General features: G+C 32.1%; 11 protein-coding genes across 11 annotated transcripts; 4 read left to right on the forward strand and 7 right to left on the reverse strand.

The window, feature by feature from the left end:
- Positions 1–2498: 2498 nt before the first annotated feature.
- Positions 2499–3728, forward strand: BN7_1311 (putative family 17 glucosidase SCW4; the record flags this gene model as incomplete). The annotated part of the gene is made up of 1 exon (XM_011277955.1): positions 2499–3728. The coding sequence occupies one exon, from the start codon at positions 2499–2501 to the stop codon at positions 3726–3728; it is 1230 nt and encodes a 409-aa protein (XP_011276257.1).
- A 275-nt stretch (positions 3729–4003) lies between these two features.
- BN7_1312 (Chromatin structure-remodeling complex subunit) lies at positions 4004–6136 on the reverse strand (the record flags this gene model as incomplete). The annotated part of the gene is made up of 1 exon (XM_011277956.1): positions 4004–6136. The coding sequence occupies one exon, from the start codon at positions 6134–6136 to the stop codon at positions 4004–4006; it is 2133 nt and encodes a 710-aa protein (XP_011276258.1).
- Positions 6137–6464: 328 nt separating this feature from the next.
- BN7_1313 (SIR2 family NAD-dependent protein deacylase) lies at positions 6465–7475 on the forward strand (the record flags this gene model as incomplete). Its single annotated transcript, XM_011277957.1, has 1 exon — positions 6465–7475. The coding sequence occupies one exon, from the start codon at positions 6465–6467 to the stop codon at positions 7473–7475; it is 1011 nt and encodes a 336-aa protein (XP_011276259.1).
- Positions 7476–7583: 108 nt separating this feature from the next.
- Positions 7584–9515, reverse strand: BN7_1314 (Chaperone protein; the record flags this gene model as incomplete). The annotated part of the gene is made up of 1 exon (XM_011277958.1): positions 7584–9515. The coding sequence occupies one exon, from the start codon at positions 9513–9515 to the stop codon at positions 7584–7586; it is 1932 nt and encodes a 643-aa protein (XP_011276260.1).
- A 596-nt stretch (positions 9516–10111) lies between these two features.
- Positions 10112–10667, reverse strand: INA17 (Ina17p; the record flags this gene model as incomplete). The annotated part of the gene is made up of 3 exons (XM_011277959.1): positions 10112–10197; positions 10271–10397; positions 10473–10667. The coding sequence occupies 3 exons, from the start codon at positions 10665–10667 to the stop codon at positions 10112–10114; spliced, it is 408 nt and encodes a 135-aa protein (XP_011276261.1).
- Positions 10668–11622: 955 nt separating this feature from the next.
- Positions 11623–15480, forward strand: LRG1 (GTPase-activating protein LRG1; the record flags this gene model as incomplete). The annotated part of the gene is made up of 1 exon (XM_011277960.1): positions 11623–15480. The coding sequence occupies one exon, from the start codon at positions 11623–11625 to the stop codon at positions 15478–15480; it is 3858 nt and encodes a 1285-aa protein (XP_011276262.1).
- A 557-nt stretch (positions 15481–16037) lies between these two features.
- On the reverse strand, positions 16038–16325 carry BN7_1317 (uncharacterized protein; the record flags this gene model as incomplete). Its single annotated transcript, XM_011277961.1, has 1 exon — positions 16038–16325. One exon carries the CDS (start codon positions 16323–16325, stop codon positions 16038–16040), a length of 288 nt encoding a protein of 95 aa, XP_011276263.1.
- A 215-nt stretch (positions 16326–16540) lies between these two features.
- On the forward strand, positions 16541–18499 carry BN7_1318 (DNA polymerase subunit gamma-1; the record flags this gene model as incomplete). Its single annotated transcript, XM_011277962.1, has 1 exon — positions 16541–18499. The coding sequence occupies one exon, from the start codon at positions 16541–16543 to the stop codon at positions 18497–18499; it is 1959 nt and encodes a 652-aa protein (XP_011276264.1).
- A 400-nt stretch (positions 18500–18899) lies between these two features.
- BN7_1319 (uncharacterized protein) lies at positions 18900–19109 on the reverse strand (the record flags this gene model as incomplete). Its single annotated transcript, XM_011277963.1, has 1 exon — positions 18900–19109. The coding sequence occupies one exon, from the start codon at positions 19107–19109 to the stop codon at positions 18900–18902; it is 210 nt and encodes a 69-aa protein (XP_011276265.1).
- A 461-nt stretch (positions 19110–19570) lies between these two features.
- BN7_1320 (Zn(II)2Cys6 transcription factor) lies at positions 19571–21934 on the reverse strand (the record flags this gene model as incomplete). Its single annotated transcript, XM_011277964.1, has 1 exon — positions 19571–21934. The coding sequence occupies one exon, from the start codon at positions 21932–21934 to the stop codon at positions 19571–19573; it is 2364 nt and encodes a 787-aa protein (XP_011276266.1).
- Positions 21935–22359: 425 nt separating this feature from the next.
- On the reverse strand, positions 22360–24231 carry HPR1 (Hpr1p; the record flags this gene model as incomplete). The annotated part of the gene is made up of 1 exon (XM_011277965.1): positions 22360–24231. One exon carries the CDS (start codon positions 24229–24231, stop codon positions 22360–22362), a length of 1872 nt encoding a protein of 623 aa, XP_011276267.1.
- Between the last annotated feature and the right edge of the window lie 878 nt (positions 24232–25109).

Here is a 25109-nt window from a genome sequence, read left to right on the forward strand (position 1 = left end):
GGTGGAGCATTGCCATTATTTGAAGCTAAATGCGTTTAGCGCTATCATGATACACCGATTAATCAACAGGAGTAACGAACTAAAACTAGAGCATCGTATCAATATCTGTGATTCCAGAATCAATATCTTTGTAGCATCTGTCGAGTTATGCCAGAATATACCAATAAACTCTTGAGCAGTGGATCTATTGAATAGCTCAATATATCCCATAAACTTTTCTTGACCAATGAATCATGAACCATTAATTATTCATTACAATTTACAATTTTACAACTTACAAGTTACAACTTACAAGGCTAAGTTTGTTCAACACACAAAGTTTTTCGTCTTATGTATATCATTATAAAGTAACCTATATACCAGATCCGGATTCCTTCCTAATTGGGTAAAGTAATTGATTTTTGCACTGAATACATCATAGTTCACGAAGATACTGGAAAACTTTTGTCAAATACTCAACCCTATGTAATTTAACAAAACTTTTCATACACCAAAGTACATCGAACACACTTGATCCCGGATTATTATTGGACCATGTCTTTAATAAAGTCATATATAATTGATCCATGATCTAGAATCGAGCCATCGAACCTTGGTGTCCTACTTAATCGCGTAAACTCCTAACTTTTGGATCACTCAGGTACACCATACTTTACATCGCGTTTAAATATAAGACCTCCTAGTATGCTTTCGAAAGTACTCCTGAATAAAAGCCAAGTTGATTTGAATAAGTCAAACAGTTGAAGCCTGTTATATTACCAACTTATTAACTATTTAGGAAATTATCATTGATCTAGATTAATTGCACCTTCTGATTCTCGATCATATTACAACATTACAACGTCGATGATTACATTCATGATATAGTTTTCACTGATGTTATATTATACGTTCAGATGAATCACTTAACATCAGTGTTAAATTAGGGGCTGTTGATGTATTATACATGGAAATAATTCCTCAATGTCTCACTGAGGTAGTACTGTGTACTACATTCTTAATTGATATGAGGGTTAAAATATTATATAGTTATATGTAATGACTTCATGGCCATATTCATTAAACTTGATATGTACCTTGTCATTTACTGCGTGCTATATTTGATGTTAGATAACTGATCAGATCAATTGAATCCATAAGTTTCGTCTAGAATCCATACATTGAGCGAAACCTAGCAAATTTATACCTCTTATCGTTACATATTCAAACTTTACACAAGTTGATATCCATTTTAAAGAATGTTCGAGTTATTTGGCACAACATCCCCAGAGGCGCTTATCAACATTCCACAGCCGTTTTAGCTCTTGCATCGATGGTTGATGTATATTCTCAAATTCTAGGAAATAACTTCAACCTACAACTTACAAGTTACAAGCCAAGCTTACACTGAACTCTCCTGCCTAAATGGCAAGCAGCCTGGCAAGAAGCCCACGCTAAACACATGTCACAGTACATGCTTAACAGATTCGATATGCGTTCTACAGAGAAAATCTTCGCGACCTCAAGTTGAAGTATTTGATTTTCCTAAGGAGTTTGTTTACAATCGCGTTTGCAAAATTTGGAAGGTTCATCAATTCATAGCCGACTAATTTCAACTCCAGTTAACTTGTTCAGGAAGGTGAGCGTAAACAGAGGGAAACAAAGAGTAAACAAACACTGAACAATCAGGAAACGTAAACAAAACACAAAGATCCTGATCCTTAGAGGGAAAGTATAGCTTAGCAATGGTAAACATCACGCGTAGTTCTTGACTTGTGACGAGTACTTTCCCATGACACATCGCATTCCAACAGGTGAAGCACGTCTTCCAGGTACGTGAAGCCTGGGCCTGGGGTGTCCCTTTGAGCTCCCCTTGGGCTCCACTGGGCCTTCTGTGTGTGTCTGCTTGGTGCTGTTTCTCTTCTGACTGGAATTTGTATCAAAATGAAACCAAAAGAGAATTTGAAGCTTTTTCCTTTCAAGGAAATTCCGAAATCTGCATTAGTCTGCAGTTCCATGTTTTGAAATGTTTTTAGGCGCGTCTCTCTCTATGAAAAAATCAAATCATATAAACCGTGTGCGTAAGATTTGTGCAGAAACCGTTAATCAGGCTTTAGAAAACTCAAGTCAACTTCCATAATTACCCAAGTCGTACCTTAACGAGTAGATTGTCTAGAATCAAAAAATAACTATTAAATACTGTTCTGAAAAAATAAATCGCAAATGATTCTCATAAATTGATATTCCCTATAAATACTTGATAGATCCCAGTTTCCTTAATCACTGTTATTACTTACACTTTGGTTTTCCAAACAAGTTACAATAGTTTCAAGTCACTCCTTACACAAGCTTAAAACACTTCATACTATCATTGATACCCAACTGGTTTATTTTATACAAAGATCTTGAACATTCCTTTACCTTGATCTTTCATTTCATAATATAAACAAATACAACATATTCGATAATTTAATCAATTATACCCAACTGAAAGTGCTTTTAGACTTAATTATTCAACAATGAAATTATCAACTGTTTTATTATCCACTTTAGCTTCATTAGTTGTTGCTCAACCAGCTCATCAACATCATGAACACAAACGTGATGCTGCTGTTCAAATCGTCACTCAATATCAAACCCAAATTGTGACCCAAGGTGTTACTGCTACTGTTGGTGCTGGTGATGCTCAACAATCACAAGCTACTTCCCAAGCTACTTCTCAAGCTCCAGCTTCACAATCATCTGCTCAACCTCAAGGTGAAGAATCAGGTGCTGCTGTCAACAAAAACATCGTTTCAGATGCTAAATCTGCTGTCAGCTCATTCTTTGGTGGTAACAGTCAAACCACTACTTTATCATCAACCCAAGGTGGTGCTTCATCTTCAGCTTCTCCATCATCAACTCAAGGTGGTTCAGAATCCTCATCTACCTCATCATCATCATCATCCCCATCATCATCTGGTGGTTCAGGCTCATCAGGTGAAAACTTTGGTGCTAAAGGTATCACTTATTCACCATACACCAACTCTGGTTCATGTAAAGATGCTTCAACTATCAAATCTGATGTTAAGAAATTATCAGGTTTTGATATCATTCGTTTATATGATGTTGATTGTTCAGGTGTTGAAAGTGTTATGTCTGCTAAAGGCTCAAACCAAAAAATCTTTGCTGGTATCTATCACGTTGATGCTATCTCAGATGGTGTTAAACAATTAGCTGAAGCTTTAAACAACAACTGGGATGATATCTATGCTGTTTCCATCGGTAACGAATTAGTCAACTCTGGTGAAAAACAAGCTTCTGAAATTAAAAGTCTCGTTGATGAAGCTAAATCTGCTTTAAAATCTGCTGGTTACACTGGTAAAGTTGTTTCAGTTGATACTTTAGTTGCTGTTCAAAACAATGATGAATTATGTGATGCCTCAGATTTCATTGCTGTTAACTCTCATCCATTCTGGGATGGTAACGTTGAACCATCAGGATCTGGTGATTTCTTAAAGAAACAAATCTCAAACATTAAATCTCAATGTGGTGGTAAAGATGTTTTAATCACTGAAACTGGTTGGCCAACACAAGGTCAAACTTTCCAAAAGGCCGTCCCATCAAAAGATAATCAAAAAGAAGCTTTACAAAGTATTGGTGATTCATGTGGTGATCAAGTTATTTTATTCACTGTTTTCGATGATTTCTGGAAACAAGCTGGTTCATACGGTGTTGAACAATACTGGGGTATCTTCTCAGATAACTAGATTATCATCTGATTGTTATTATATTTTTTTTATATCATAGGGAAAGTTATAGTTTTTTTTTTATATTTTAGTTATTATACCAAACAAATTTTTTATAGATCATTAATTACTCTGTCTGGACAGTCTAAGATCAATATGTAACAACATTAAAATGTATATGTATATCAACGGGGAAAATAAAGGGTTTAATTAGGTCGTTCGTTTAAAGATTTCAGTAGTTTATTTGTTTTACGATTCTCATTAGTAATCATTAACTAATTCATTTACTTATCTATTTATACACTTTGTTTGTTCTGTTGTTTTTGTAATTTAAAAGCCAAATATTTAGCACTGTGACCTAAACTGTGACTAAATTGAGAATCTTCATCACCATTATCTAAATCTTGTTCTTCCTCTTCACCATCTATTTCATTATGAGGTCTTTTAATAGGTTTCTTGTTAACAATTCTATTTATACCCCTAACTGGAATTTGTTGTTTATATCTATTCCCAATGTTTACACCTGGTGCTCTAAACCAGATCAAAGGACCTTCTGTGTTTACATCATTGGAAATTCCTGCCAATCTTCTTCTGTTATTGGACACATCCATTCTGATCAGCCCCTTTGTATCATTCTCGATCGATATTGGAATTGTAAACGAAGGCGCGGTAGAGGTTGGAACATAATTTGGAACAGCATGATGAAGAATAGGTTGTTGTTGTGGAACTGGTACTGTATTTCTTGTATAATTAACAATCGAAGTTGTATTGTTTGATGGTGAATCTGTTGGTGGTGGATCATTTGGTCTTATGATATATCTTGGACATATACGACTTGAAGCATATTGACCTAAATCATCAGCTTCATCAATATCTCTTAAATAAACAGCACCATGTAAAGGTGGAGCATTTGGAGCACCAATTGTTGGTTCAGGAATTGGCATATCCATGGTAGCATTTGGTGGTAATAAATGTTTCAAAGGTGATTCGTATTTTTTAAAACGACGCAAGTTTGGTAATGGTGTTATTGGATCTTCATGATCACGAACTTCATCAGGTAAACAAGCTTTCCAAGTTCTAATTTTATTGAAATTTTTATCATTATCGTTATATCTAAATTCACAAATGAATAATGGACCTTCATAATTGAAAGCTGGATCACCTCTTTGGTAACGTGTGAAGTAAGCAACATAACATTTACCAATGATTTCATCAGCTAAATGATCTCTATATTGACCAGATTTAAAAACTTCATTTTCATAAAATAAACGATCAACTCTATGAACGGTTTGTTCGGGTCTTAAATACCAACAAACATTAATCCAACGTTGACCATCTTGAGTTTGCCAAATTCTGAATAATTGTGAAACAATTGGTTTTGAAGGATCATTTGGATTATTGATCAAGATCCAATCACCAATTTTGAAGAGTGATCCATGTAATTCTAATTGATCCAATGGAATTTTTAAAGAATCTGCTGCAACAAAATCACTATCTGGTCTTTTCAATTCAATTTCAAGATGTTCACCAAATTTTGTTTCCAAAGTATTTGTCACTGTAACCATATTTTCATCCCATCCTTTATAATAAGTTCTACCATTATTAAACATTAATTTCATATCTTGAACATAAGTTTCAACATCTTTATACTTTCTTTGTTTAATTTTCTTTTTAATTTCATCCAATGAGATAGGATCTGTTATAAGTTGATAAAATTGTGGATTTTCTCTAATATCTGGTAATTTTTCAAAAGCGTGACATAATAATTGGCCTTGTTGATCTCTATCTCTTCTTAATGATCTCAAGACATTTTTGATTCTTTGTTCAAAAGGTTTATCAATAACTGGTGGTCTACCTCTCTTATATGATTGTTCTTTTGTACTTTGAATAGCAGTAGTTGATGAAGCTTTTCTCAATCTTGAATTGGCTTGATCATCATCACTATGATCATCTTCTTCAGCATTATTATTTTGTAAAACCGCGTTTGGTTGTGGTGTATTTGCTGTACTAGTTTGGGCACCACTTGCTAACTCTGATAAATCATTTGGACCCAAGTTTGGATAAGAAACTTCATAACCTAATTTTCTAAATTTCGGTATCACATTTGATAAAATAAAACTATCCAATTTTTGAGCATATCTATAAACAAATGATCCTTGTTCATTATAAGTTTTCGCATTCCAGACAATTTGTGCTAGATCTTTGATGAAGTCATTTGGTGTGTGATATATGTTTAATCTCTTTTTGATGGATTGTAATGAAGTTGGTGTAGTAATGACATCGTAATAATCTGGATATAACTTTTTATCAGGCATGGTATTGAAGATAGGAGCAATTGGTTCCTGTGTGCCATCAGCACCATCATCTTTCAGGTCATATACCGCGTCAAACGAACTCTTGATTCTCTTTGCAAGGTTGGAAGTGGACATTCTGTGGTCTTTTTGATTGTCTTCGATCTCGTTCTTTCCGTTTCCCAGTGTGTTTATTTATGTTTTGTTTTGGGCTTCACGACTTTTTTTGGTGTTCAAATTTTGACGATTTTTTGATTTTCATTTTCATTTTCAACCGCGAATTTTTCGTTTTTTTCGTTGTCCATCACCAAAATTGCAACAAACAAAATCAACAAAGACTAGATAATATTTGCAACAAGTTCCTAAGTTCATCAATTAAGTGCCCAAGATTGTGTGGAGACGTTTCGCTTCTCTGAGGGTGGAAAATTATGTTTGGAGGCCAAATTATCAGAAGTGCTACACAACTATGGAACAAGGTCTAAATAAGACAGATTCCTCTAATCTCGAATCGTTCCATGACTATCTATTACAAGCAAACAATATACTAGCTGTTGTCGGAGCAGGTTTATCAGCCTCGTCTGGTCTTTCAACTTTTAGAGGTGCTGGTGGTCTTTGGAGAAATTTCTCAGCTATAGATTTAGCTACTCCTGATGCTTTCCACTTTGATCCTGGTCTAGTTTGGCAGTTTTATAGTGCTAGAAGGTTTAATGCCTTGAAGGCAAAACCAAATAAAGGACATTATGCTTTAGCAGAGTTGAGTAATCGCAAAGGAGGGAATTTTTTAACTTTGACGCAAAATGTTGATGGTTTATCAACCAGAGCTGGACATTCTTCTGATCATTTGTTGGAACTACATGGAAGTTTATTTACATTGAAATGTACCAATTTTTTTTGTAATTATGTTGATAAATACAATAGAGAACATCCATTAACACCTGCATTGGCTGGTTCTGAAGATGAAATTGGTAAGAAACGTAAAGCACAGGATACTTCTGCTGAACAACAAAAGAAGATGGCTAAACCTGATGATGCTCTTCAAAGAACTAGAAGTCATACTTCTACGGTTTCAGCAACTTCATCACCAGATATTAAACCTGTTGATTCAATTCCAGAAAAGGATTTACCACATTGTCCTGAATGCAAAGAAGGTCTTTTGAGACCTGGAGTTGTTTGGTTTGGTGAATCATTACCGTTAAAAGCTGTTGATCAAGCTGATGAATTTTTAATGAATAATAAAGTTGATTTGGTTTTGGTCATTGGTACAAGTGGTAACGTTTGGCCTGCTATGGGGTATGTTGAAAGGGTTCAGAAAAATGGTGGTAAAGTTGCAGTATTCAATACTGAAATTGATAATATAGATCAAATTAAAAAAGAACATAATTGGGGATTTATTGGTGATGCATCCAAATGGTTACCATTAGCATTAGAACCTATAATTGGTAGTGAATTCGTACCGAGAGATTACAAAAGACGTTGATAGACAAATCAATTCATATGGATATATATATATATATACAGTTTGTACAGGTTATAATCATGTATGTCAATACATAGATCATTATGCGTTGGTCATTAAATCATTTCATTACTTTTTTTCAGCATCTTTTTGCTTTCTAAGTTCATTTTGTTTTCTTGCAACTCTTTGGAATATTTTGATGGAAAATTCTTGCAATGCTTGTGATCTATTCTTTATATCTGCAACTTGAATATCACCACCAGATTTACCTAATTCAATTGCTTCTTTTGTTGCATTTATATGTTTTTCCAAATCTGAATATTCTGGGTCAGCTTTTAAAACATCACCAAATGCTAAGCTAATTGCTGTTTCTGTATCATTTATCACTAGTTCTGCATTTGTTGCAGCTTGGACTTTTTGCTTTTTAATTTGATCAACACCTTTATTTTGTTCACCTTCATCAATAATTCTCTTTATTTCTTCTTCTGTTAATCCTGAATTACCAATGACTGTTATACTTGTTTGTTTACCAGAAGTCTTTTCACGTGCAGAAACATTGATGATACCGTCAGCATCAATATCAAATGAAACTTCAACTTGTGGTTCACCTTTTGGTAAAGGTGGAATTCCACTTAATTTGAAATTACCAACTAATTTATTATCTTGAACTAAACCTCTTTCACCTTGATAAACTTTAATATCAACCCCTGTTTGATTATCAACACCTGTAGAATAAATTTCTGTCTTTTTAACTGGAACTGTTGTATTTCTACTAACTAATGGTGAAAAAATACCACCATAGGTTTCAATACCTAAAGTTAAAGGTGTGACATCCAATAATAAAACATCTTTAATAGCACCACTTAAGACACCACCTTGAATAGCAGCACCTAATGCAACTGCTTCATCTGGATTAACTGCAGTGCTTGGTTTTTTACCAAAAATTTCCTCTACTGTTGTTCTGATCTTTGGCATTCTTGTCATACCTCCAACAAGAATAACTTCATCAATATCTTTCTTTTTCAAATCAGCATCTTTTAAAGCTCTCTTAACAGGATCAATGGTTCTTTGGATTAAATGTAAACTCATTGTATCTAGTTCATCTTCTGTTAATTTAATTGAAATATGATGTTTATCTTTGATAAATGGTAAATCTATAGTGGTTTCCTTAACGTGTGATAGATCAATCTTTGCTCTCTCGGCTGCTTCTCTAATTCTTTGGACTTTTTCAGGTTCATTTGATAAATCAATGCCTGTTTTCTTTTCAAAATCATTCAAGATGAATTGTACTAATAAAATATCAAAATCTTCACCACCTAAATGAGTATCACCATTTGTTGATCTAACTTCAAAAACACCATCTTCAATATCCAAGATGGAAATATCAAAAGTACCACCACCAAGATCAAAAACTGCAACAATACCATCATTTGTCTTATCTAACCCATAAGCTAATGCTGCAGCTGTTGGTTCATTAATAACTCTTAAAACATTCAACCCGGCAATTTGACCAGCATCTTTTGTAGCTTGTCTTTGAGAATCGTTGAAATAAGCTGGTACTGTAACAACTGCATTTTTGACTTTTTGAGGTAAATGAGCTTCTGCTGTTTCTTTCATTTTTTGTAAAATAAATCCACCAATTTGTGATGGAGAATATTTATTACCAAAACTTTCAACCCAAGCATCACCATTATCATTTTCGACAATTTTATAAGGGAAATTATTAAAATCAATTTTTGTTTCATCATCATTAAATCTTCTACCAATTAATCTCTTTGTTGCATAAAATGTATTATGAGTATTTAAAATAGCTTGTCTCTTTGCAACATTACCAACTAATCTTTCACCGTCTTCTTTAAAAGCCACAACTGATGGAGTTGTTCTTTGACCTTCATCATTTTCCAAAATTTTAGCTTGTTGACCTTCCATAACAGCTACAGCTGAATTGGTTGTACCAAGATCAATCCCAATCACCGTTGGAAAGGTTGATCTTTGAGTTGAAGCAAGTCTTTTTTGGTTTGCTAATAAATTGAAATTTTTCTTATTAATAAATCTTAGCATTTTGATTCAAGTTTTTATGAACAATAAACCATTGAATTATAATTAACTTCAAATTCTGGATCATGTAAGTTAATAGTAAAAGAAATCTTAAGAACAATATATAACCTTTGCTTTGATGAGTAAACTAAAATCGAGTCCGGTAAAGACCATTTCCGACTAGTCACGTTTTCAGTCACCTGATCTCTCTGCCCTCGTAATTCAAATAACTTACATAATAATTTAGTCTTCTTTTATGGAGCTAAATTAGTTTCAACAGTAAATGAACTACGTAACAATGCCTAAGGTTTAAAGTGTCTGTTTGATAACCCCTGGATGCTGTTTTAAAGGTATATATACAAGTAAATAAATATATAAAGCTATGGCCATCTAGTATGTACAAATTGAACTTTGTGTAGCGTTTCTCTTCTGTTGAATCTTTTATTCCAAGACAAGCTAATTTTAACTTTTGACCTCTTGTTAGGAGAGTATCACCTCCTTTCAATTCCAAACATTTTCTCAGACAACCTTATGACTTGGATATTTTGACCTGGAGCCAATAATAACATCCATTATAAGTAAATTAATTCTTTAATCTAATGATTTAGCTATTACCTTAATTATCTCCAGAATCTAAACCATGATTTTTTGTTTACTTCTGTAGAGTCTCTAACTGGTGCGATTTTAGCTAATTCTTCCTCTTTAGCTGCTAATGTGACTGACAATAGTTGTTAATATAGTTAACATTTTAAAATAAACTGATATTTTGAATTACTTACTTTTCAGTTCTTTTTCACGTTCTTCTTTTTCCAAATACCACCAAACCCAATGGAAACTCAAATATGCAATTGAACCAATTATAAGTGTAGAAACAATTGGCCTTGAAAAATCTGATAATTTTGGTTTCTTAAAATCAATTATATTAGTCACAAACTCTTAAATTTTCAAAGTTATTTTGGAAATATAACAAAACAAACTTACTTGGTCTTCAATTTGCCTTTTAGCTTCTGCATCTCTAATTTCTGACATTTTAGTCTCCAATAGATGCTTAACTTTCTCTATTTCTTGAGCATTATTTGATCTAGAGATTGAAGTTGACAACAACACTCTTTGAATGGATTTTGATTGACATTGTCTGTAGACAGCTCTTGACGGTATAATTTTAAATGATAGCATAGTTCAACACCTGGTAATTGTAGACTTCAACACTGTGACTGTGACTGCTTTCTCTCTGGCTAGCGTTGCTCTACTTCAAGTGATCTTCACTAGCTTTTATGGCCCGTGAAAAGTTTTGGCTCAACTGAGAATGTGTAAGTTCGCGGAAATCGTTTCCCAGGAAATCTGCCCAACCAAAAACGATCACATCCAAACATTCTCGCTCGTCCAAGATCTGGTAAAAATAAACACAGCTCAAAAGTGCTTCAACTGACTGCCCAAAACATTACTCTTGAAAGAAAACCTCAGCTCAACAGGTCAAGAAACCATCAAAAGAAAGACTAGAGGCGTCTTCTAGGCCACCAGAAACTACATCAACCACTACAGGCAACTTGTGCTATCGGGAACAGTGAAAGAAAGGCTTGTTTTTTTCCATAAGTTAAAAATCCTGTACCAGATCTGAAAACAAAACATCAAAATCTATTGTGTTTTTTTGTCCATCCTAGCGGCTGGTGCTACAAAGAAAAAGCACTAAAAAGCAAAACACCAAATAGGAATCAAAGAAAGACAAGGATAAAATATATCAAGAATACTACAAATAGTTGAGTGACTTTTGTTTGCAGTCATTATCATCATCACCTGCCAGTTAAACGCTATTTTTTGAAGTTTCCTGTGCGCGTGCGTTTTATTTGTTATTTTGTGGTTCACTGTTTTAATAACCAAAAATACTCATGATTCATCGGCCAAACAAGGTCTTACAAAATACAATAACTTGAACTCATTATAATTTGATAGATAATTTCATTCACTCATTTAATTATTCACAAAAATTATCTCATCATCCTTATTCAGTTACACTTACTCAATACTTATCGTTATATCTAAGGAAAAATAATTTGTTGATTTATCATTTTCATACACATATAATTTCAAAAGAGAATAACATTATACAACAGACCTAATTTATTTTAAAAGAATGTCTAAATGGACAAGTGACCAGGACTATTTAGCTAGGAACGGCACACCTCAGTCAAATTTCGTGGTTCCAGGATCATTTCCATCATCAACAAAAGAGAACCAAAGAATTTCATTCCATAGGCATAATTTATCTAACTCATCATCCCAAAGTGGTTCAAGAGGTGGTAATTATCATGCTTATAGAGACTTGACTCAAAATAATAGTGTTTCATCTCCTAAATCTATACATACAAGGTCGGATAGTCAAACCATACAAAACAACATATCACCACTAATAAGAACAACGTCTAGAAAAAAATCACAGACAAACTATTTGAAACTTATTCCACCTATGCCTGATCCAAGTTATACTTCACCAACGCCTCCTCAACCGGTTCTGAATAGACCATCACAACAAGTTTCAAAAGATCTAAGTTCTGCAAAAGTACAAAACTTATATAACATCAAGAATGATCAAGTGCCAGCTCGCAACCAAACACATACACATAATAATAGTCAAAATAATAACCACATACATACACCTCCTCAAAATAACTTGAATCAAACTCAAAAATATCTTCATGCTCCTCCACAATTCAATTTACCTCCACAACAACGACAACAGCAACAGCAGCAGCAGCAAAATCAAAGAAGAATCCCACCAAAATTCAATTCAAGCACGCCAAATAGTGCTAACGTGGTTTCTAATGGATCATCGCCAAATACTGTTGCAACAAGAGGTGTTTCGTTATGTGCTGCTTGTCATAAACCTATAACGACAAAATCTGTGAAGGCTCTGGGTAAAAGGTACCATACACAATGTTTTGGTTGTGCAGATTGTGGAACTCCAATTTTATCAAAATATTTCCCATTTGAGAAACCTGATGGTGAAAAAATCCCATTATGTGAAGAACATTTTTACAAAAGAAGAGGTCTAACATGTTGTGTTTGTGATAATTATTTAAAAGGTACACATTTCACTGTTTTTGGTAGAAAATATGATGCTGAACATTTCTGTTGTAAAATTTGTTCCAAAAAATTTGATACAGATGAAGATTTTTTCAATCATGATAATAATATTTATTGTCATTATCATTTCTCGAAATTTTTCATTGATCGTTGTGAAGGTTGTGAATTCGCAATTTTAAAACAATACGTTGAAATATTCAGAGGTGGTAGAAATCAAAAATGGCATGTTGAATGTTATATGATTCATAAATGTTGGAATGTTTCAATTTCTCCTGATAGTATTGGTATTGCTTCGTTACCTGTTATTGAACCAACTGAAGAAAATCTTCGAAATTTGCCAGATATTAATCCTACTCCTGAAGAATTGGTTGAGATGGAAACAAAGGCAAGTGAGAAAATTTCAGAGATTTGGAATACTTTATTCAAATTTGAAGAAGATACAGCAACATGTATTTCGGATATGCTTCAATTTGCAACTATTCATGATCAAAGAAAAGGTTTGATTGCAACAGTTAGATTAATTTTGAAAATTGATGCTTTATTTAGAAGTATCGATAGTCTACATCGTCTTGGTATAAACTCTGAGATCAATCAAAAGAATTTGGATAAAATTTTATCTCAAGAAGATACTTTAAAAGCTGCTTCATTTACAACTTTGAAAAAGGAACCAAGAAACCTTTCAGCTAAAATCATGATTTATTTAGCAATTTTAAGAAAGGCAAGCAGAGGTGTTGCTGATCCAGGTAATGCTCAAGATTTAATTCTATCTGTTGTAACAGGTTTGGCACATTATTTGAAACTTTTAATACGATATGGGTTATACAATTCATTACAATACAATAAATCTTTCCATACTACAAATGCATTAGACAGATTCATCAGAGAAATTAAAACACATGAAAATGTTCCTGAAGATCCTCTAGATACTTTGGATATACCTTTAGATGCATCAGATCTTTGTTTCCATTGTCGCAAAAGTATAGAAAGTGCATGTGTTCAGTATCAAGATAAAAGATGGCATATAGAGTGTCTGAACTGTACAAAATGTAACAGAAATCTTCAGGCTGCTGGTGGAGTTGCTGATGCTTGTTTCAACTCTAGATCCAATTGGGTTTTATGTGCTCAATGTGCAACTGAAGATCCAGATGCAAGAACAGGTTTTAGATCAGTATCGAAATTACTTCAATTAGGATACTTGCTGAAAATTGCTATCATTCGTTCAAAAGCCGTTATGGATTATGCATTGGCTCATAGAAAGATTGACACCTCAACTGATTATAATTTGGTTGATAAGCAGGCTAGTGAATTGAATTATATGAAGACTCTCAATGATATAAAGAGATTAAGATCAACAAGACAAAATACTAGAATCACTAACAATGAAAGAGAAAATGTTAGAAAATCTGTTGTCATTCAAACCTCTGAATCAGGTTCAAAAGACGATTTACCTAAACCAGGAATGAATCAACAATTCATGACTAGTGAAGAAAATGTTACCAAGCAAAAGATTACAGTAGAAGATGAACCTGTTGGTCCTTCATTAAGTAAAAAATCTTTTAATAGAGCTACAAATTTCATCAATAATCAAAAAGTTTTAACTCTTGATGATATTCCTAGAATTGTTGCCGCTGAACATGCAAGAGAATTGAGACCAAATACATATAAGTTTCATAATCCTCATCAAGAAGGTGATCTTCATAGAGATATTAAACCAAAACATAACTCACTAAATCGTGGTACTTCAAATGCTAACCGCTCTGTTCAAAGTGATAAATTACCAGATGCTGATTTGAAATATTATTCACAGTTGAGTGATCAAGAACGTTTTGTCATTACTCATATTTCTGGTGTTTTAATTCGTATAATTCTTGAAAAACAAGGTATCTCAAAAGATATTGATGTTACAAAGTTTATTGAACTAAAGAAAACTCCAACTTTTTGGGAAAAATTAAGATTAATTGGTAATTCTGATAAGAAAAATACTTTAACAAAAGTTTTTGGTACTGACTTGAGAGATCTTACAGCTAAGACAGGTGTTGATTCATCTCAAAGTAATGGTCCTTCTAAAGTTCGTGTTCCAATGTTAATTGATGATCTTTTAACAGCTCTTTACCAAAAAGATATGTCAGTTGAAGGTGTTTTCAGAAAGAATGGTAATATCAAGAGACTAAAGGAAATTACTAGTGAAATTGATTCAAATCCATCAAGAGTCCCAGATTTAACAAATGAAAACGCTGTTCAATTATCTGCTTTATTAAAGAAATTCTTAAGAGAATTACCAAATCCACTATTGACATTCAAGTTATATGACTTATGGATCTTGACACAAAAAGTTAAAGATGAGAATTTGAAACAAACACTTGTTAAACTCTCTTATTCATTACTTCCTAAAGATCATAGAGATGTTGCTGAAGTTTTATTATTCTTTTTCATGTGGACATCATCATTTTCACATCTTGATGAAGAAAGTGGATCCAAGATGGATATTCATAATTTAGCCACTGTTCTTTCACCAAACATTTTGTTTGCACAACCTGCTGAAGTAGCACGTCAACCAAATGGAAGTAAAGGAGTTGCAACTACATATTATGATGCTTTCAAGGAAGGTGAAGGTGAGAATTATTATCTGGCCATTGAAGTTGTTAATTATTTAATTGCTCATAATGAAGAGTTGACTATTGTTCCATCTTATTTATTAGAAATTTATACATCTTGTGGATTTGAAAATGATGAACAACTTACATCTAGAGATATATTTGCAAGAGTTGAATCCGTTGTCAAAAAAGATCCATCAATTATTGAAAGAGTTAATACTGAATGGAGTACAGTTTCTAGTAGTACAAATGGTCAAGTTGTTACAGAATCTAATCATCAAGAACCATTAGCAACTTCAATTGAAAATCCATAAACATTAGAAATATTATATTATATTATATTTAAAGAAAAAAAGAAAAAAGAAAAAAAACACTATACTGCCTCAGGGACAATTTTAATGCTGTTATTATGACATAAACCATTTCATTACAATATGGTTCTTCAATTTACACAATTTTATGAGCTATGATCACAAAAAAGAATTGTGATTATTATTATTTTTTAACATACCAAAAACATTTTATCATTTCGTTTCGTCATTTACTTTCATTGTATAAAATTGTATTTTTTTAATTTGCTACGTTCATTTTTAATTGATTAGTCTAACTTGTATTAATATAAAGCGTCAATTGTATAAATATTTAACGAACAATTACGCAATGGTATTGTATCCAGACTAGCTCGAAACTACACAGATAGACAATTCGAGGATTAGATATACGCACAGTAAAGTACAAACACCAAGTTCTAATATGAATTGCTGATATATTATATGTCATGATGAATGATCTAATAAATAATTGAATTGATAAATAAGGTAAATAAATATAGTTTATATGATTTGATAATAAATATTTGACATGAATAAAATTAAGTTACGTTTGGCTCTGCTTGTTTAGCAACATTTGATTCTTCATTAACCAATCTTTTAGCTTCTTCATGTAGTTTTTCTTCAGCATAGCTAGTCTTTAACCAATAGTCACAACCCAATGCAACGGTAAATGTTGAACCTGCAATATATAATCTTGTCTTTGTTGGTAAACTTGTATAGAAAGTCCAGGCTCTTTGTAAAACAGGGATGCTCTGTAAAGTTCTCTGGAGCTTTGGAAATGGATGTGGAGGTTTTGGAGGTTTGTGAAATGTCTTTGGTTCACTCATGGCTTCAATCTTGATGGTTTATGTGATTATTGGTAGTAATTGTGTTCAATTGTACCTTCAAGATCAATACATGAATACATGTTGTTAGTTGTGGGGGCATTTTGGAGGTTATTGTTGAAGTTATTCGCGGGTAAGTCAATTTAAAACAGCTAACTGCGACTAGCTTATTGGGATACAAAATAAGTACCATTCGAACCAGTCTCAGGCTATCTAGAATGGCTTCAGAAGCACCTGCAAAGCAGAAACTCAACATCAATGAGAACAACATTACAACTTACGTCAATGAAGTAGCCAAAAGAAGATCACAGGCATATTTTACCAGAGCAGATGAATTTTCTAACGTGAAACTACCTAGAGCTCCAGCCAAATGGGAATTTCAATCAGGTTGGTATAAATATGAAACAGGTAAACCACCAATCAAAGTCCCCTTCCCAGAAGAAGATGCTATTGTATTTGATACTGAAGTTTTGTATAAGATTTCTCCTTATCCAACATTGGCTACCGCTGTTTCATCAAAAGCTTGGTATGGTTGGGTTTCTCCTTATTTAGTTGGTGAAGAATTGAATCCTGGTACTTTAATACCATTAAATCCTGAGAATAAAGATAAAGTGATTGTTGGTCACTATAACCATTTTGATAGAGTTATGGTTAAAGATGAATATGATGATACAAGTTTCCAAAATTCAAATTCATGTCATCTTGATATAGTTGGATTACATTATTTTTGTAATACCAAGATTGATAATAAAATGCCTAATACACTTGATAGGATCCGTGATCCATTATTTCATAAAAACAATTCAAATTCATTATTAGGTAAAGAGAATAATAAATTTCATATGCTTTCAAAACTTTATTTTCTTGTTACAAAAAGACAATTAAGTAAAGAACTTAGAAATTTATTTGGGAATACTAGAAAGGAAGAAGTTGTGGAGAATTTCCAAACTGCAATGAGTTATTGTGCTAAAGATGTGGATGCTACGCATCAAGTATTCACAAACTTTTGGAAGAAGTGTTTACAAAATCCACATTTTTACAAATATCTTTCAGGTGTTAAATTGTTAGGGAATCATAAAATGATTGTTAATAAATCTCAATGGGATGAATATAATAAATCCAATGATGATAAGAGTAAGAAATTACTTGAAAATATTAATAAAAGAGTTCGGGGCATTGGAAGAGATTATGGTTTCCCAAATACAACTCTAGAATCACCTGAAATTGCAGATTTATTAGGAATCAAATTCTTGAAAAAATATCCACTTAAAGATAATAAAATTGTGAGAAATAAAGGTAGATTTAATCAAAATATTACTTATTCAATTAAACTTGATGAGTCAACTTTAAAAGATTATCCATTGGTTACTGATAAATCAAGCCCAATAACTCTAAATTCAAAGGATTTATTTCTAAGAGATTATGCAACCTATCGTAAACAATATCATACAGATTATAGAGATCTTTGGATTAATGGTATTCTCACGGTTAAACCTGAATATCAAGATATAATTGATGATTATTTGAATTTCACCTCTTGGGAATTCAATAAATGTCATGATGCATTCTTATTATCTCAAAATTCTAAACAAAATGAACTTTCAACTTTCCTTCCATGGATTATACCTTCAGTTTTTGAAAATTCTGAACCAACTTCAAATTCATTACACGAGTTAATTCTAGAAAATTTTGTTGATATTGGTAAAGGAATTGAAGATCAATTAGTTGCGCCTAAAGGTTACGAATTCGTTTCTTTGAGGATTGATAATGATTTTATTGAATCTTTAATCAATAAGCAAGATAACCTTCAAAATGTTGGTCCTTATTTAATTAGAGATGGTTTAAAATCTTGTAAAGTTGGTTATTTACATAGAGCATTAATTCATATTGATAATTTATTTGGAAAAAAAGGAATCAAAGAATATCAATTGATGTCAACTTTTAAAGATCGTTTCATAATTTTAGTTAAAGAAACTCAACAACAAGAAGCTGATGAATTGTTGAAGCAAGTTGATAATTTAATCAAATTTGAATTTAATTCAATTTTCCATAATGAACAAAATGTTTTGATAATTGAAGATGAATTAGAACTAAAACCTGATACAAAAACTATTTCTGAATTTGATATCTATAAAGATATGAAATCACTTGCCTCAGAACCTAGAAGACTGTATTGATTTATGTATATTCCATATTATCATTAGTTATTCTCCCATAGAAAAAAAGTAAAATTGTAGTGTTTATTATTAGGCTGGGAAGGCAAATCATGCACAGAACACATTTAATTGTTGTGATATCATATACGTCCTCTACGTGTTATTTATAATGAGATCATCAGCTGCAGGCGTTTGTTTCTAAGTAGAGCCATACTCAATATTTTAAAATATATAGAATCATTTGAGTATACCTAAATAGGTTAATACGAAAACACATCAAAACTTCTACATCAGTAATCATACACAAATAAACTAATAATTCATTGATAATTAACTAAATAAACAGCTCAAAACTCCTCGAATTCCTTAGAAAATGATAAAATGAATCAGATAAACACCCATAATGTGATAATGAATTCACTTAGTATCCTCTTTTAGCTTGGTTGTTTGCAATCATAGCAGCTTGCATGTCTCTATTAGCTTGGTTGTTGTTGATCATAGTTTGATACATAGTACTATTACCTGGAGCACCAGAATTACCGTGAATAGCAGCTTCTAAAGCTCTGTTTTGAGCTTTGTTTGATTCTTGGGCAGCTTTCATAGCAGCGTTTGAAGCATTATTGTAAGACATTGTTGATGAAATTTGATTAAATAATTTGTAATTGGCTTAGTGAATTCAATTGAATTGATTCTTGATTAATTAAAAATTCTTAAGGGGTTCAATTGGGTGATTAAAGGCAACGTTTCAAATAGAGAAACTGTCCAATTTTATACTTTTTCTAGTTGATTCCCCTACTTTTACCTAAATGTGATATGTCTGCAAAGAGTGTACCCACCGTGCATTCCTCACGCGTTAGTCTGGAAGATCTAGAGCTTCGTAGAATAAAAGGAAATTGAGTGGTACATCTGCTAAAAAATACCATCTGTATGGCTTCAGCCTTCGAAATTGGTGCCAGATCATCAGTTGTAGTATCAACTGACTACGTGTAAACAACTCAGAAGTTTATTGTTCAGTTAATTGTGCCATGAGTCACGACTCACGACGTGTATCATGAACCATCTACACCGTTATGGTAATTACAGCATTCATATTCAGACAATTCCTAAACATTTCAAGAAAATCAACTGTTCTTCCTCCAAAAACTCTGAAAGGTCCCAACCATCTCTTTCTGTAACAGCATTATGGTAATATTGGCTTTGATATATTCTGGAAAGAAAGTGGCTGAAAAACTCATTTGTTGGTAATAACCCCAGTTCTGATTCTGATGAGTCAAAAACTCTTGATTTATTAAGTACTGAAGTGATGCTTGTGGTTGAACTATTTGGTGCAACAGAACTGAACATTTTTTGTGCAGAATCCAAGCTTTGATTAACACTTATTGATTTTAATTTCTTCAATGTGACAAAAGATTGCTCATAAAATGGTAAAGATTGATTCAAATTTACCCCTTTTAAATGGTATAAATCATCATAAACAATTTGAAAATAACTATTAATGATGGTTTTATAATTATCAGGAAGAACATTTGGGTTCAATATTGAAATGATCAAGCTTTGAACTAACACCATGATTAATTGCTCCACTATACCTAAAAAGAAGCTAGGTTCTTCTTTGATATCATAAACTCTTCTTAGATCTGCATATTTTTTGAAAAAACTTTCAATTATTGATGATAAAACAATCCATCCAGAAGGTTCTTGTGAAGTGAAATATAAACCTTCATAGACTTTCAATCTCCCAAAGATACAAACTGAATATAGATAAAACTCTTGGAAACATTTTTTTTGATCTCTATTAGATGTCATAAATCTAAAATTTGCTTGAATTTGAACACTAGTTAATTGTCGATCTATCATTATCAACCTTTCAGCTTTTTCAACAGATGAATGCGCTAATGCTGGTGGAATTTCATTCAATAATTTTGTCACTTTCACAAGTGGTGTTAACACTGAATCAAATGATGATATTTCTGCTGGTACAAATGCCTTCAATATATGAGATTCTCTAGATTTGGTATTTGGCAATGAATCGATCCTTATAAATGGTGGTGTTTTCAATTTTAATGAAACTAATGTATCTTTTAAGCAAACAATCCACCATACTTTATGTGAAACTTCAGTCTCTAAACTATTTTGCGGTGTTGGTAAGCCATGTAATCCTAATGCATAAGCTATTGAAACCATTTCAGAATTGGTTATTATCAATAAATCATTCTTATTGAAATATTGAAGATATCTATGACAAAGGATCAAGATTTGAAGATGTATTAATTTTGGTGATTCTCTATATTTCAAAATATTTAAGCAATTTTTAGAAACTTGGAATAAAGTATTCGACATATAAATCACATTATCTGGATCAATTTTCAAAACATTCTCTAGCTCTGCCTTAGGATAATTTAACATTGATAAAGAACATATTATAGCAACTAATGATAAAGATTCCCAGTCTTGTGTTGTTACTTGATCTTTAGTTTTTTTGAAAATTTGTTCATTGAAGCAAGAGTCTAAAACTTTGGTACTTATCAGTTCAATTGGGAAATTCAAATATTCAATGAAATATTTTTTCATTTTGGTCATAAATTTCATATTGGGGAGACAATGAATAAAATCATTCCAATCATCTAATTTATCAGGTGCTAAAAATTTAATATTTAAACTTTTTTGATCTTGAGAATCATCAAAAGAGACTCTATGTGGAATAGCTGTTAGATATTTAAAAATATTATCATCAATAGGTAATTTCATTGTATTTTTATGATTCATTTTTTCAATTTTAGACTCCAATGAAACTAATTTTACATTCAAAAATTCAATTTGATCCTTCATTAAGTTGAAAATATCATCATGATTATTGTTTAATGGTTTTAAAAACATTTCATCATTTCTATGTTCTTTATACTCTTGTGGGTTATTCTTCCAAGGTTTTGGTAATAGTTTATTTGGACTACCAATTCTATAATCTCTAAATTGATCAATCATCTGTTCATCTGGAGTTAAAGATCCTCCATTACTTGACTCAGTGGAATCATTGATTTTGAAACTTGATGTATAATAACCCATGGGAAGTTTTATAGTCCTTGGTGTGACATGATTCTCTATATTTTGATTTGGTGATCTAACTGTTGGTGTTGAATTTTCAGATAATTCTTGAATACTTATTCTTCTAATTTTTTTCTTATGATCAGGGGAAGGAGGATTTGGTGGTGATGCTAAACATTGATCTATTCTGTTATGTCTTTTACAAGCAGCACATGGGATCTGGGTATCACATTTGATCTTTTGACGTTTGCAAGGTCCACAGTTATAGGATCTTCTTGGTCTTCTTTTTGGCTGGTCAGAATCTTTGGTGGCTTCATCAACTTTGGCTGTCTGATCAATATGAGGTATATTATTAGCAGGCTCTGGTATTGGCCCAGCTGGTGCTATATTTATAGTGGTGGAACTTTCAACCATTCGAATAATATATTGTATAGTTGTGAGCTGTTTTTATGTATTCAAATAGTTATAATTTCTTACAAAAACATATTTGTATCATAAACAAATAATAAATACTATATCTTTGCTATATACATAATTAGCAGGTATTCATAGTAATAAATTAATTTAGTTGCAAAATCAAAATACATACAAATTTTCAACCAACGGAAATTATTAACGGCCTTATCTTTCGCTCTTATCAATACCTCTCAAAATGGCAAATCTAGATAAAGCCGAAGAGATAGTGAACCGGAAAAAATTGGGTATATTTTGGCGGTGCACTCTAACCTTTTATTAAAGAGCTACAATGTTTTAATGTGTAAATATTAATACATTTCATTCACCTATCAATAATCAAATATTAATACTGTGCTATATACTAGATGTAATTTATTATAGATTCAATAGTCCAGATCTTCTGCATCTTTTGAGCCATTGGCAGAGTCCAGTTTAGCTCTTTTACTTTGTTCTGCAAACTCATCTTCACTTGCTTTACGTTTTCTTTCTAGTTCAGCTTTTTCATCTTGAACTTTCTTTGCATATGCTGCTAATTCTTCTTCTTCTTCCTTTTCCAATTTTTCCGTTTCTTCTTTTCTTTTAATGTCATCAGCTTCTTTCAGTGAATGATCATATAAACCTTCTAAACCTATGGATCCATTGACATGTTTGAAATCAAACAGATGATTTTGTCTTGATAATCTCAGAGCTTTCCATGAAACAACATCTTTCAAATCTTGATCTTCTGTGGATTTGATTGTTTCTCTTAAAATTTCCAAGTTCTTATCCTTCTCTTCACGAGTGTTTTTAGATGTATCTTTTTCTAATAATGATAAACCTGTCGGTATTTTCCAATGTGAACTTATTTGAGCATTACCATACAAAGCCCAAAACCTTTTCTTGAAAGCACCCTCTTGTTTCAATTTATCATATAATTCATCATCTAATTGAACTTCATTATAAATGGTTTCAACATTTCTAAATTGTTTCAGTTTAGCTTGAAAAAATGTGAATTCAGAACTGATCAACATTTGATTACCAAAAAATTCTCTTTTATCTAATGCATTGAAAATATTATTAGCCTCTCTTCTCAGATTACGTATGTCATAAAGATATGGTGTAGCAACTCTAGCAGCTTTTCTTAAATTGAATGAAGCTCTAGCATCATCCAGAACTCTAGCATCATCTAAATTTGAAAAAAAACCCAATACTATTATTAATTGAATCAAGAAAGTTTTTCTAAAAGTTTGATCATTTCTAATTTGTTCATTAAATTTTTTTTCATTAACTAAAAAACTCATATTATAATCTCTATTTGAATAAAAATCTTGTAATTCTTGTCTTTTAGCTTCAGTTAAATGTGCCTTTGTATAGTTTTCAATTGAATTATTGTAATCATTCTTATCGGTATTAGTTGGATAATTTTTCTTTCCCACCACAAACAAAGGGCCATCATTTGCTCTCTCTTCGGCATCATAAATTTTTTTATAAACAAGAGAAGCATTACTCATAAATTCTGACATGGTTCTATCTGATACCAGTATACCACTAGGGTTTGCAAAGGCTCTTTGAAGTTCCCAAAAGGCATTGAATGCGTGATTTTTGTAAACTTTTTGATATTGAACTGTGTTCAAATGTGCTTGGTTAAATTCAAAATTCTTATTAATTAAAGATTTGTCAAAAGCAGGGAAGATTTTTGAAGTAAATCCTAATAGTTTAGCTTTAAGAATGTCTCTTGATGGTTCATGATTACCATAAAGTTGATTAATTCTTAAATTGATTGTTATAAGTAAAGAAGATCCAGGATGTCTTAAACATACCAATGTTTCATTATCTTTTGTGCGTTTAATTTCTTCAATTCTCAAGTCAAAATAGCTCCAGAACTTCAATAACCAATCAACCAGACCTTCCTTGAGAACGCCTTTAATCAATTCATATGGCATATCATAAAGACTTTCACCTATTTTTCTAATATAAAATGAAAAATCTAATAAAGTACCAATTTGTTTCAAATTATAATCATTTTCTGAAGTACCCAGACCCAAAAAATTAGCTAAAACTCTTCTTGAAGATAATTCATAGATGATTTTCTTGTTAGGATCTTCTTTAATAGTATCAATGATCTTGTTTATTTCAGAACCATCAAAATTTATCAGTGTGTTTTGAAGAGGATCAATGCCATCTTTCTCGACGTACTCATTGACAAATTCTTCTATGAGCTCTGAGGTTTCGAATATCTTGTTCTCTAAAGTATTAACTTCCTCCTCTTCGGCCATCTTGCTCTTTTGATCTTGTCTTTGTTGTTGTATGTGTTTCCATTCAGCGGTTAATCAATTTCTGTCCAAGTATTTCATCAACTTTTTTGTTTTTCCTTGAACAAAAACATGGTCCGGCCAGCACCATACTAATCAAAAACCAATATTGGTATCAAAATGATGGGAAATTCTACATTGATTGGTCAATAAATATTCATATAATTCTATATATAAGTTATGTTTTGTAGTGTGTTGTTTTTTTCAGAGTGCACCCTGGTCTAATTGATCTTTCTGCATTCAAAATGGGTAGCATCAACATTAGCAGGTAAAGAGCAGAAATAGTTCTTTGAAATTTGTTAGATCTTTAAAATCTTTGGAGATGAATATTGTCAATGATACTTACGAATCCTTGCATAGCTTTGAATAATGAGATCCCGTTTACTTCCATATTCAAACAACTGTTTTTGAATATTTGTTAGTTCAATTATTTAATCTTCAATCTTAAATTGATACTCACGTTTGACCACCGTTATCATTCTGTCTGCAAATCACACTTCTATTTGTGTTCTTATCACTGTTTGTTTGAAGTTAGAAATGATCAATTGATGTTATATTAATCTAACTCACCCATCTATAAGATATAAAGATTGTGGGTTTTGTGCCACAAACCCATCAACCTTCCCCTTAAGTTCTTCTGTGCTCAATTGTTCTTCCGGTTTTAAGCCTTGATGTTTAGCATCTGATTGTGAATTAGTTGCACCTAGCCAAGTCATAATATACGATTCTTCTTTATTGTTATGATTAACTGTTCAGTACTTAATCTATTTGTGCCACTTTCTTCGAGACTTTGTAGCTTTGGGCTTCTTTTCGCTTGCTAATTAAAATGGTGCTGCTCTAAC

The sequence above is a fragment of the Wickerhamomyces ciferrii genome, contig 00029 (assembly GCF_000313485.1).
Source record: "Wickerhamomyces ciferrii WGS project CAIF00000000 data, strain NRRL Y-1031 F-60-10, contig 00029, whole genome shotgun sequence".
In the NCBI taxonomy this organism is placed as follows: domain Eukaryota; kingdom Fungi; phylum Ascomycota; class Saccharomycetes; order Phaffomycetales; family Wickerhamomycetaceae; genus Hansenula; species Hansenula ciferrii.